The sequence below is a fragment of the Anser brachyrhynchus genome (assembly GCF_964034855.1).
Source record: "Anser brachyrhynchus genome assembly, chromosome: 15".
NCBI lineage: Eukaryota > Metazoa > Chordata > Aves > Anseriformes > Anatidae > Anser > Anser brachyrhynchus.
Window position 1 is genome coordinate 543,443 of NC_137733.1, and position 12,505 is coordinate 555,947.

The following is a 12,505-nucleotide window of genomic DNA, read 5'->3' on the forward strand; positions in this document are numbered from 1 at the left end:
CACAGTATGCCTTTGTCTCCTGTCAACAGTTGTTGAGAACAAGGACTTAACTTTTTTCCTTTTGAATGAGTGCTGTGAGAGACGGGCAGATCTTTGGTCTTCTGGTGCAGCTGACTTAATTCAAATAAAGACCGAGAATGTTTCTGAGTGTTGCAGAACTTGTGTTTTGTCCACCCCATTCTATTTCTCCACATCTTCTTTTTTCCCTAAAGGTGATTACATAGGGAAATACAGTCCTTTAATTAAACCAGACACTATTATTTGAAATCTAGCCCAGCTGAGAAAATAGTCAGAGCTGATATGGTTTTTATATCCTGTGTGTGTTCCTTAGTTTCCTTCTAGTTTTCTTTCTCTGCCATTATTCTCATTTTTGAACTGTGCAGGACAGGAGTTTGTGTAGCTGTGTAGCTATGCAGTTATGGAAACTAACTTGCCTGAATTTTTTTCCCCCGGGTTATTTTTCAGCTGGAACCCATTGTCCCATTTAGTATGTCACACAGCTGCACATCACATTGGTGATCGCATAGCAGTAAGAAACAAGCATTTGTGGAAGATGAAAAGCGTGGCAAAGGTTTGGAGGCAACGCTGACTAGTGTACAGAGCACCTCTGTTCTGGAATGCGTGGTTTCCACAAGGAGACCTTATTAATATTGCAGTGTCTGAAGCAATGAGGAAAAAAAAGAAAATCACTTGTGGTACAACATCTAGTCAAACTAGAAATAGACAATAAAACCTAGTCAGCTACAAGATACGGTATGAGGAAATCTTTGAGGAAAGACTGGAAAAGAACTGCAATTATTCTTATACTAATCTGTCTTATTTTGGCAAACCTAATTCAGTGATGCTTGTCACAGCATAGGCATTGTAGTAACAGGTGCCGTTTATTTAGATTAAATCGGTGTAGCATAAGATGTTCTGTATCAGATTTCGTCCTACTAAAAAGAATATCTACTTATATCAACATGTGGAAGGAGATAAAGTTTATTCTGGTTGATGTTGTATTGCTTCACTTCAATACAGAGATATTATTGAATTTATTTTTTTTTTTAACTGTAGGAAGAGATGTTTATTGTAACTGTCAGGAGTGAGTTTCATCAAGCTTTGAAACCACGTGACTGTAAGGCAGTTTCACAGAACGAGGCTGTCAAGTTGCATGTCGAACACTCTCAGAGCAAATTTTTTTTTCTGGTAATAGCTCACTGAAATGGGATTTCCTATTACAAATCAGTTTTTCTGTTCATAATCACTGCTCAAGTTTCTCTGTATAGGTAGTCAAAATCTCCAGGCTAGATTTTAGTATGAGGGGTCAAGTATATGCTTTCAGGACAAAAATACCTAACAGTGAGTTTCTAAAGACTTAACAGAAACTGTTGCTGAAGTCTACATCTTAATACTGATGATCCTGTTACAAAGCAGCCCTCCTGGAGGTAACCAACATGCATTTGATAAATAGGTACCCAATCAAAATGTTCTTGTGTGCGCAGTGTGTGCATGTTCTGTATTTGGATTATATTTAATATGATAGATGAGGGTGAGAGAAAACTTGCTCCTTTTTCCCTTCTTGTATGTTCTGTTATTTATCTCCTAGAGAGGAAAATTCTTTCTTTGGTCTATATGAGTGCCTTTTTGCTGCCCGTTCCCCCTTGGTTATAAAAAAGAAAATGATGCAGCACAGGAACACTTGCACTGAGTGGCAGGCTTCACCCCACCAATAAGTTGCATGTTACTGTGCAAAGCACACCTGGAGAGTTACAACTGTATGTTGTGGCTGGGTCAATACCAACATTGCTTCAACTCTGGCAGTGATAGTTACCAAAGTTGTGCGCTGCCTATACCAGGAAGACTCTATCTTCTTTTCGCATGGGATTGCTTTAAAATAAATAAATTTCTCCTCATACTGGAAAAAAAGGGAAATTCAGGAACCTGTACCAATTAATGCTTCGAGTGGTGGGATTTAACCTTAAAATGTAGCATTACAGAACTGTGATAAATATGACGTAAAGACACCTTGAGATCAATGTCATGGACTGAAAATATTTTAAATTGGATTTTTGTAGTTCTGTACATTTAATTCTTACATACTGAACACCTAACTTTGTTATCAAGTCAAAGCCTCCTGTAATTGTTTTGTAAGAAGGCCTGAGAGGAGTATAATCAATTTTGTTTCTGAAATTCTATTAAAAAAATGCATAATACATTGTTAAACCTATAACAGATAACCGCATTTGAGTGAACTATGTGCAGTTAATCTTGCTTTTTTTTTTTTTTTTTCCCCTGTAGATTACCAAAGTGGCCTTGGAATACCACAACTGTAACAAAAGCCAAGAGGCTGAACCAGGTCCCCAGCACGTGGGGGACAGTGATTCACCAGCTTTTGATTCCTCTGTTCCAAATGCACAAACAAAATCGGCAGAAACGTTCTCCATAACCACGTACCCGTGCTGTAACACAGTGGTGCTTCCACAGTGGCATTCGATCTCAAGAACTCACAATGTCTGTGAGCTTTGCATTAACCAGACCCTTGGTGTCAAACCAAATACAGTCAACGTGCCACACTGTAACTTTTTTGAGATAGAAGCAGCTTTGGACTCTTTCTACCTCCAGGAGCATACCTTTTTTCAAGTTATATCAAATACCATAGAATGCAGCAATTTCTTAAGTTTCTACAGTCCCTTTAACTATTACACTGCATGTTGCAGGACAGTAAATAGGCATTTTTTAAGTTTCATTAGTTCTGAGAAGACCATCTTTCAGACCCCTAAAGTAGCATTTTCTTCCCATGGGAAGAAAGATAAAGATGACATCCAGAATTCTATTCCTCACATTGAGGATAGGAATTGTTTTATTCCTGACCTTCATATTAGTGTCACTAACATTACTGGTCTGGGCTGCAGGACCAACAAAACCTTGAATCTCTATCTGCTGGATTCAAATCTTTTTTGGATATATGCAGAGAGACTAGGAGCATCGAGATCTACTCACCATAAGGAATTTGCTGCCATTGTTGACTTGAAAGAAGAAGTGCACTATGTCCTGGATCAAAATCAGTCTCTTACTGGATCTACCCTGGGTATGGTATCTATTATACAAACGCTTGAAATAAGAAAAACAAGTTTGCAACTAAGCTCTTGAGTGGAAGACTTAATGCCATTCTGAAAATGACTGCTTATGAAGTGAGACTATAGTCAACATTGTTAACCTTTACTTATTCTATTCTAATCTATTTAGTAGTTGACCGAGCAGTAGTATGTATTTCTAGATGGTATAAGAATCAAATTTCACTTACCAAAAGTAACCTGCTTTAAGTGAAGTGAACATTGAAATGTGTGACTCTTGACTGCCCGATACATTGAAGGAATCGGTAAAATCTAAACTAATTTGCTAGTGGAAAAAAAAATCACTGTACATCTTAACACATTTGATATTAGAGAAGACACTTACATATTGGTTTTTGTTCAACTGCTCTGCGTACTAAAATTTCCCAGAATTTCATGAGATACTGCCCACTTACCTGCAGAGACTAGCCCTTCCTCTTGTCGTCAGACTTAGAAATTGTTTTAAATGTATGTTGAAAAGCACGTGCGTCGTCAGATACAGCTATCAATTGCTTTTGTTTAAATCTGTCAATACTTTATTTCCTGGCTGAACTGGGGAGGAGGGGGGAAAAAAAGGCAGTTGTATTCAGGAAAAAAAGACCTTGTTCACAGTTCTGATTTTATTCCCAAGTTACTTGGGTAAGATGCAAGGTGCCTAACCATGTACATTTACCTGCCATGATGATGTGCAAAACTGAGTCAACTTTAAAAAAATGCAGGGCTTTTTAATGTCAGAAGTGCAAGTAAACATGGAAATAAATTCAGGTGAACATAGTATTAAACTGTTCAAGAGAGTTTATCAGTGTAATTCTTACAGCATTAAATTACATTTGTATTTTGCCAACAAATATGTAAGTTCAAACAAAAGTATGCACAACATAATCAGAACATGGCCATTTGTTCTTAAGGTTCCCACCCAGCACTGTATCCTTTTTCCATCCCCTCTGCCCCAAAAAGCATTATGGAGAAAAAAAAAAAGTTGGGGACCATAAATGGATGCTTAGGAGAAATTAAGATTTGGGTGAGGAGATAATAAATTTGCTTCCCTTTGTGCTTCCAGTACTTTTCTCAAACTATTTTCCGTTCACAGGATTTCCTGAGCATGACAAGGGTTGCTCTGCTGAGTAGCACTCAGTAAATCTCTCTTCCGAGTTATTTGAACGTCCAGAAACTTTTTTCTCCCAAATATTTTGTCAAGGATTCATGTGGTTTCTTTATTTTTTTTTTTTATTTTACTGCATTTCAGTAAGCACCAGTTTACACAAAAATTTTGTGTTTACACAAATACGGATTTCAGGTTTTATAAATGGTTTCTAAAAATTCAGGAGTCTTCATGTCTTTTAATTAGTCCCGTCTGTTCAGTTATTATTTAATCATACATACACATTCAAAATCTGGTGATCTAGAAGTATAAAAGCTGTATTTTGGTCTGGGGTGAGAGTTTCATTAATGCTGAATAGTAAATACCAGGAGCAATAGATTTACTTTTATATTTCAGAGATAAATATGATGATCTGGTGTTTTGTATGTATGTACAAAGGTGCTGTTTTTACTTGGTCTGAGTTTTTGGACTGGGAATACCAGTACAAGACATTTCTATTTGATAAAATAGTTATTTTTAGTGTATTTGATGCATCTTTTGCTTGATTATTGAATATTCTTATTTTACAATGCATAGGATAATATTTATCTAAATTGAAAATGTTTATATGGGTGCTATCTTGCAGAGATTTAGAGAACATGGTCTAGGCTCCAAGTGGTATATCTGAAGGTAGTTTTGGAGCTTGTTGTAAATTTTTAGCACAGACCAACTACTGTTGAATATCTTGTTATTAAAGAGGAAATTGAATGAAGACAGCCACTGGTGAACAGAAGGTGGCCAGTCATACTGGCATGGGAATAGCACAGTCTTTGGTCTAAAGCAAAAGAATTATAGGGAAAGTAATTAAAAATGGTAAATGCAAACAAGTGTGGAATTAAATAGAACCTTTAATATGAGGACCAAATACTTTTATGCAGTATAGATAAAAATGAAAGATAGCGAGAGGATACTGTTTATGACTGACCAGGTGTATAGTTAGATTAGAAGGCAAAGATTATTATTATTATAGTACATTGAACAGGAGTAGAAGTGAGATTAAAGTTAAAGAAGCTGCATTGCAAATGAAAAGACTGAAATGAGCAAACGAAAAAAGTGAAGTTTTATATTGTTTTCACATCAGTGGTGGTTACTTGAGTTCTTATTAAACTAAAATAGTGACTTGAAACCAACTTTAAATTGGAATTCAGAATAATTTGAGAGAAAATACAAAAGTAAAAACTGCCAAAATTGTGAAATAACTTTATGTATCAATTTCATTTCAGAGAACTTCATAAAAAACTTCAGCGTTCTCTATAGCCCCTTGAAAAGGCATCTTGTTGATGACGCTTCCGTCCATTTTCACGTACAGCATGTAATCACTGAAGTGACTACCAGCACCTTTCGTGATATTGTGCTTTCAAGTGAAAAGGTACACTTCATTGCTGAAAGAATTCCTTGCAAATCATTGCTCACAGTTTTGAGGAAGGGGACTCATTCTTATTTCTTTCTCTTTTTTATAACTGTGCTTTGTCCTTGACTCGATTCCCCCACTCCCGTTTCCTTTATTCAGGTTTGAGATAACACTAAGGAACATTCTGATTTCTGGGTTTCGTACCTGAAAGGAAATAAATATACTACTTTTTTTTTTCCTATGTATCACAGGTTTTTTAAACTTACTTAAAAATTTAAGCAATTGCAAAGCAGACATAAGGGAAAAAAAAAAGGTGTTAAAACTAAAGTGTTATTTGAAAACATACAGCAAAAAAAAAAAGCTTTCCAATTGCATTCATGAAATTGTTTTATGTAAGATGTCTTGTTGAAGAGTAATTAATTTACTCTGATTTCTTTAAAGATGTGATGGTCAGGATTAGTATCCCTTGGGTGTGAGGACTGCAGCAAATGTATACATCTGCAGTAATTGGCTGCTAGCAACCCTAATGCCTGCTTTTCTAGCTAGGCACCTACAGCTCTCTCCCCCCAAGCCCCACAAAGTGTACAGTTGCTGTAAGATACATAAGAATTTAAGGTTGCAGAAGAATCGTGAGAAGTGTAAGAAAGTTCGATGCATTGTCATTTAAAGGGAAATAAATAATTCTCTGTATTTTCTCCGTTTCCTTATGGAAAGAGAATTCCCCAAGAAATTCTGTGTTAACCTGGGAGACAGAAGGCATCAGAAAATAGTTTATGATGTGTGTCAATGTTAGGATATAGTTTCCTTTCATGTTTTAAGAGTTCCAGTGAATTTAAATGTTGTGACTACTAGTCCTTCTTTACCACAGATTAACCACAATAGGTAATCAAACTCTTCTCCATTTCATTTTCCAGAATGTCTTGCTGCTCTATTATGCACAGTGGTGTGGATTCTGTGCTTCTCTTAATCATATCTTTATTCAACTTGCTCGGCTTCTGCCTCCAGATAATTTCACTGTGGCAAGGTAAAAAAGACTCTAATTTAATCTCTCTACAATAATGCAAGTTCATTGAGGTCATTGGCCTAGAAAATAATTACTTTTTTCTCTCTACACTCTTGCAATACTTGATGTAAATGTTATGTTTCATTTTTCTTTGAATGCATCATTTGTTTTTCCTCTGTATAAATTTGGTAGTTTTCAATCTCACTGTGGTATTTCTGCAGTTCAGTTAAAATGAATTTTTAATCAGTGAGATTATTCGTGAAGTGCCCTAATTTTGGGAAGTAAATCAGTAAAACAGCAGCAGAAAATCATTTTCACCTTTCTGATTATTTGTAGCAAAGAATTATATCCTGTAGTACTGTATTTGAGAAATTGATATATATATATATGCACATACTTAAATCTGTATTTTATATATACTTGCATATATTTATAATTGATACATATTACATGATTTTATTTAGCGTTTCCAGGGCTTTTCATGTTACAGTACAACTTAAACATTCTTATTCATGTATTTGATAATGCCTACAATCTCTGCTCCGATTGCATCCTTCTTGTTTTATTCTGACTGAATTTACTTCAGGTGGCAGCATGAGATATATTGGGAAAAATTAATTAAAAACCTGGAATTATTACCTGTTTATAATTGCTGCTTTGTTCCCATAGATATAATGCTACTCTCAAACATGCACCCATTCTTTGTTGACTTCGAAGTTCTGTTGTTTGGTCCACTATTTTTGTTGCAGTGTTACTTATGTGGTTGTCTGTTTTTTTTTTGTTGTTGTTTTTGTTTGTTTGTTTTTAATAATAAAATTGTTGTAATAAGAATTCTATTTATAATCAAGGGAAACCTAAAAAAGCAGAGAAGGAAAAACACATAACAAGCAGTTGAACAAGTGCTTCATTCACAAAATCTTGTTTTCCTTGCTACATAGAGCTTTAGAAGAATTTAGAATGTATTTGTCCTTGGAAGAAGCAAAGTAATTTATTCCCCAAACTAGTTACTTAAGAAAAATATTTGTGGAGTTGTATTGAGGAACAAATTACTGAATAAGAAAAAATTCAGTAGCATGTTGAAGTTTGTAGACAGGTCTGCCTGTTTCAGGGAAGGAAGGTGTATACATAGAGAGTGATTGTGTACTTGAATTGCCAAGAGAGCAGTTGGAATACTATACATATTTTTCTGGCAAAAATTAGTAGATATTTGTTAACCTGAGATTTATCATCTTGTATATTGGCAAATAATTTTGCTGACTCATTAGTGCAACATATTTTCAACATAACACATTCAAACTTACTTTCACAGCTACTTGCATTTTCCTCTTTGTAATTCCCAAAATAGCGTTTTAGGAAAAAATGATTGTTCATCTGCCTGTTTCATCAGTGTATCATTTCTTAACAGAATTGATATCACTCGAAATGATCTTCCGTGGGAATTTATGACAGACCATCTCCCAACTATTTTGTTTTTTCCTCATCACAGGTAATGTAATTCTTTTCCTTATGGGTTTTGTACTTCCATTTTACAAAGTTATAATGACTATCTTATTGTAAGTTTAAGCAGAGAAAAAAAAAAACAAACAGTAATTCATTTCCATATATGTATTCTTTATGTATATTCTAATAATTAAAAAGCAAAAGAAGACATGGATAGCTGATGGTATACAGACAGTGAATGCTCTCTCTGAAGGTCATTTTTTATTTGTTTGCAAGTCTTTATGAACAGCAGCATAATGGTTCTTTACTTTTCTTATTTGGTTTTAATAATTGTTATTATTTTGGCATGATCCAGGTGAATCATGAGTGGTTACTGGAGGGGATGAAAAAGAGAGAAATGATGTAGGTGGCGGTGCAACTTATGTCTAGTGCAACTTTTATCTAATCTCTTCAAATCGGATACACTAATAGATATCTCAAAGGCCAATATGAGTTCTTGCAGTAAAATGCAAGAATTTGCTTGCTGTGTTTTTAATGAAGAAGAAAACAAAATAAGTGCAGATAGAGAGTACGTAATCCAGCCCAAGCTTAACCTCTTCTAAGAGAATAAAAATGAGCAATATTTGTATTACAGAATGAGATGGGATAAAGTGTTAATATATTATATAAATAATTTTTATGTAGCAATGATATAAGAGAATCTGAACTGTAAGGGAGGGCTTATGCATCCTTTGGAAATACTACAGCGGTCTTAATCTGTTAGCTTTTATTTCTCCCTCGCTCATCTGTGGTATAATGTAATATAATCAGAGGGACTTCAGAGTATTCACTAATCAAACTAAAGTTCTTTCAGGTTGTGTTTCTCTCACTGTTCTGAAGAACACTGCATCTAGAGATAGCTTTTACCTTGTGCTGACTTAGTAACATCAAGGGTTAAATTATTCTGTTTGTTTCATTTGTCAGCTATTTCATGATGTTCCCTTTTATAGTGAAAGAAGTTTCATCTTAAAAGAAATTTCATTATATAAAATATACAATAAGTAAAAGGAGTTTTAATTCCTGAAAAAATCATATAATAGAATATTCTTTTTCTCCTGCTTCTGTGATGTCATTGGTCTTGTCTGGTGACATTGCTGTTTGCCATAACAGAATGTGAAACAAAAATAAATAAATAAATAAAGGTGTGAATGTTATAATTAAGCAGAAAGAAAATCTGGGATGGAGTGAGAAGGGTAGCTGGAGAAGCAGAAGCATGAAGCAGTAAGAAAATGCACTTAATATGAAAACATTCTTGAAGTTTAATAAAGCTTCCTGGAAGATTGGCACGTTGCATGTGACCAGTCAAACAGGAAAACCTATTTCAGGTTTTTTATTGAGATGTTCTACTTACTGACCATTAGGACTAATAGGTTAAATTATTTTCTTCCTATTATCATGATTAAATTGTCCCATCCTATTAGTATTCTAACAAATCGGTCAGCTACTACTTTGATGCATCATCATTATATGAACTTATTACTGAAAATGTCTCAGAAGCACTATGGTGATAAAAACTTCAAACAGATGAGTCATTTGCCTTCTCATACACAAGGAGAACTTACTCTTTTGTGTTCCGTGACGTTTTTCACATTTACCTTCCTGTTTTTAAATGAGAGTTGGGAGAATTGTTTTGTTAGTTTTCCTCAAAATCGTATTTTGAAGTGAGAGTAAATATATAAACAATGCTTCTTCTAAGAGTTTTTTTTTCGGAGGAATAGCAAAAGGCTAAAAACTGCCCCTATATGTTAGTATAAATCTTGTTGAAGAACTTGGTCTGCTTTGGTTTGATCAGTTTTCGATTTCCGTGGTGACACTGAAATTCCTTGGTACTGCTGCTACCATCACCTATTAGTAAGGTAGCCTCGCACTTGTTAGAGGGCCTTTCTGAGAATCATAAAGCTGGGTCTCTTTTATAACCCGAAATACTACATCCCAAGTACCTGCCTCAGGTTGAATGCATTTTGAGAAAACTTCAGCCAAAGTGGTTTAATTGATTCTCGGGAGGAAAAAAAATGAGCTATAATCTTCCAACAACTATTTCATAAAATCTTTCAGCGTACTTTGGCAGTAGTTAGTCTTTATGTGGAACATAGGCTTTTTTACAATACCTATGAAAACCCGTCTACATTTAACCAAGTGAAAGCCATTAAAATGTGAATGTGCAAGTGTTCAATGGAGATTGTTAATATAATGAAGTCCACAGAGATTCAATACTAGAGAATATTCGAGAGTCTGTTGGCTGCTGGTGCCACCCAGTCAGTGTGTGTCGACCACCAGAGCAAAGGAGCTTGTTCTTCCTAGCCTGGGGCTCTCCCTGGTGATAACGGGTTCACCCAGCTGGTGCTGCTCCTGCCTGCTTTGGCAAGGGTGCTGTGGGGCAGGAACTCTCTCCACATGCTTGTTCAGTGTTTCTGCCCTATGATACCCAATTAGTGTGAGGGAGAAAACTGTTCAAGTTAAATAAAAAGGGGAACCAGGCTTAAGGAGCATGCTAGTGAGAGAAATGGGACTTTTATCCTGTCAAGAAGGGGGTAGGAGGAAGGGGAAATGCTATAATCAGCTAGAGATGGGTAGAGGACTTCTTGGGTCAGCTACCTGCCTAGGATAATGGGAACAAGATGAACTGTGAGAGGGTGTTAATAAAAAGGAAAGAATTGAAATGAGCTGCCTGAAGAGTCCTTAGAGAGAGAGCTAAGAAATGAGGGTGCAGGACAGGAAAGTGTAGTTTCAAGGAGACAACTGGGATTGGGAATGATTTCAGGGAAGATGAAAGAAAGCTGTGTGGGAGGAAGTGAACTGATTTGTGAATGGGTGAACAAAGAATGAGACAAAAGAGGGTGAGGTAGAGAAAAGCACAAAGGAAGAGCCAGGAAGAAAAAGGGAACTCCAAAGTTTAGGGGTGTAGAAGGGCAGGAGAGTGCATGTAAGACTGGGGTGGGACCTGGAAAGAGATATAGGGGTCCTGAATCCTACAGGCTGGCTGCAGCAGGGAGAAACTGTGAAATCCACTCGTAAATTTATGTCCTATTTCTGCTTAGTGCCATAACACATAATGCAGATACAGCCAGCATCTTACAGGCTGAGAAATGGGAAATATTAGATGCAAGAAAGCCACAAGTGTTCATAAGTGCTCAATTTAACTTTTCAGCTATACTTTTGGTGTTCCACGTATGCCTTGTGTATTAGACTTGATTCACCTTGGGTTTGTGTTTTTATTTTTTAAACACATTAATACTCAGGCTTGGCTAGTGTCTTAAGACAGTTGATACTGTGCAGTTTACCTAAAGCAAAATTACTCAAACTGGCTGAAGTTTTGCAATTCTAAATTGATGTTGTAGAATTTAAGACCACTGTTCTAGTTGATGAGCCCCACCACTTCTACTTCCCTGGAGACTGGGTGATGTGGCTTTCATTCCCAATTTTGAACAAGGATCGAGTTTGCACATCAGTTACAGTGATGACAACTGTGCATCGCCCAGAAGAGCAAAGTGCCAGGTGCCATGATGATTTACTCTGGCTCTGAATTCACAGCAGTGCTTTGCTGCAGAGAAGAGGGGTGTGTTGTGCATCTCAGCAGGTGGCAATGCCATGGTTGGGCTGGTCTCTCTGAAGTCTCCCCAGAGCAACCCTGTGCTGAGCAGATGTAGCAGCTGGGGTCAGTTACAGCCTGCTGGGTTTGGATTTATGGGTAACAGAACAGTGTGGGTTATCTCAGGAGCTCTGACTTTGGCTCAGGAACTGCTCATGCGTTCTTGGGGACAGTGTAAGTGTCAGGTATGAAGTCATTCTGGAAAGACCTTTCTGTTATGTTACATATTATAGATAAAGCAGGTTTTAGAGCAATAAAACAGTTTGTGGTAGGTGAAGCTTCCTCTAGTACTTAACCATCTTCCCCATGTTACAACATAGTCCAGTATTTCCTGTTTCTTTTCAGATACTCATTTTGTCCTGGTCTATTTTACAAACCATTTCTAGCCTGTCTCTGGGCTGACTTCATAGTTTTAGTGAGATTGTTTCTGTAATGGTCCAATTGGTTTCCTAATTGTTTTCACAAAGGTACCTTACCATCAGTCATTGTTTTCTTCCCTGCTTTTCCTTTCCAGTGTGTTTTGTTTTGCTGCATCTAGATAATGAAGAAAATTATTTCTTGATAGTGTATGTAGTAGCAGTAGCACTAGGGTAGTCATATGTTATTTTGGATACAAAGGAGCTTTATATTAAGGCTTTCAGAGCAGCTCCTTTTGCAAAAATTGTCTCATAAGGCAAATGCATAATTACCTGTTCCGCTCACTTTTTCTTCCCCACACGCTGTTACTATTTTGTTTTGGTTTTTATTTTAAATAGTCTTTTAGCTTTTCTGATACATATTGTGTTTGTGATAAGTAAACAATGGCTGATGACATAGTAAAATATTACCATGGTATAATGAGTCAATT

At 36.2% G+C, this 12,505-nt stretch overlaps 1 protein-coding gene across 2 annotated transcripts in view; it reads left to right on the top strand.

The window, feature by feature from the left end:
- The window catches only part of TXNDC11 (thioredoxin domain containing 11), a 36,388-nt gene that overhangs the window by 21,372 nt on the left and 2,511 nt on the right, over positions 1 to 12,505 (top strand). For both annotated transcript variants that reach the window (XM_080556944.1, XM_080556945.1), the window contains 4 exons: positions 2,281 to 3,070; positions 5,460 to 5,605; positions 6,502 to 6,611; positions 7,996 to 8,076. In XM_080556944.1, coding sequence (XP_080413070.1) covers positions 2,281 to 3,070; positions 5,460 to 5,605; positions 6,502 to 6,611; positions 7,996 to 8,076 — 1,127 coding nt within the window. The remainder of the gene's footprint in view (positions 1 to 2,280; positions 3,071 to 5,459; positions 5,606 to 6,501; positions 6,612 to 7,995; positions 8,077 to 12,505) is intronic.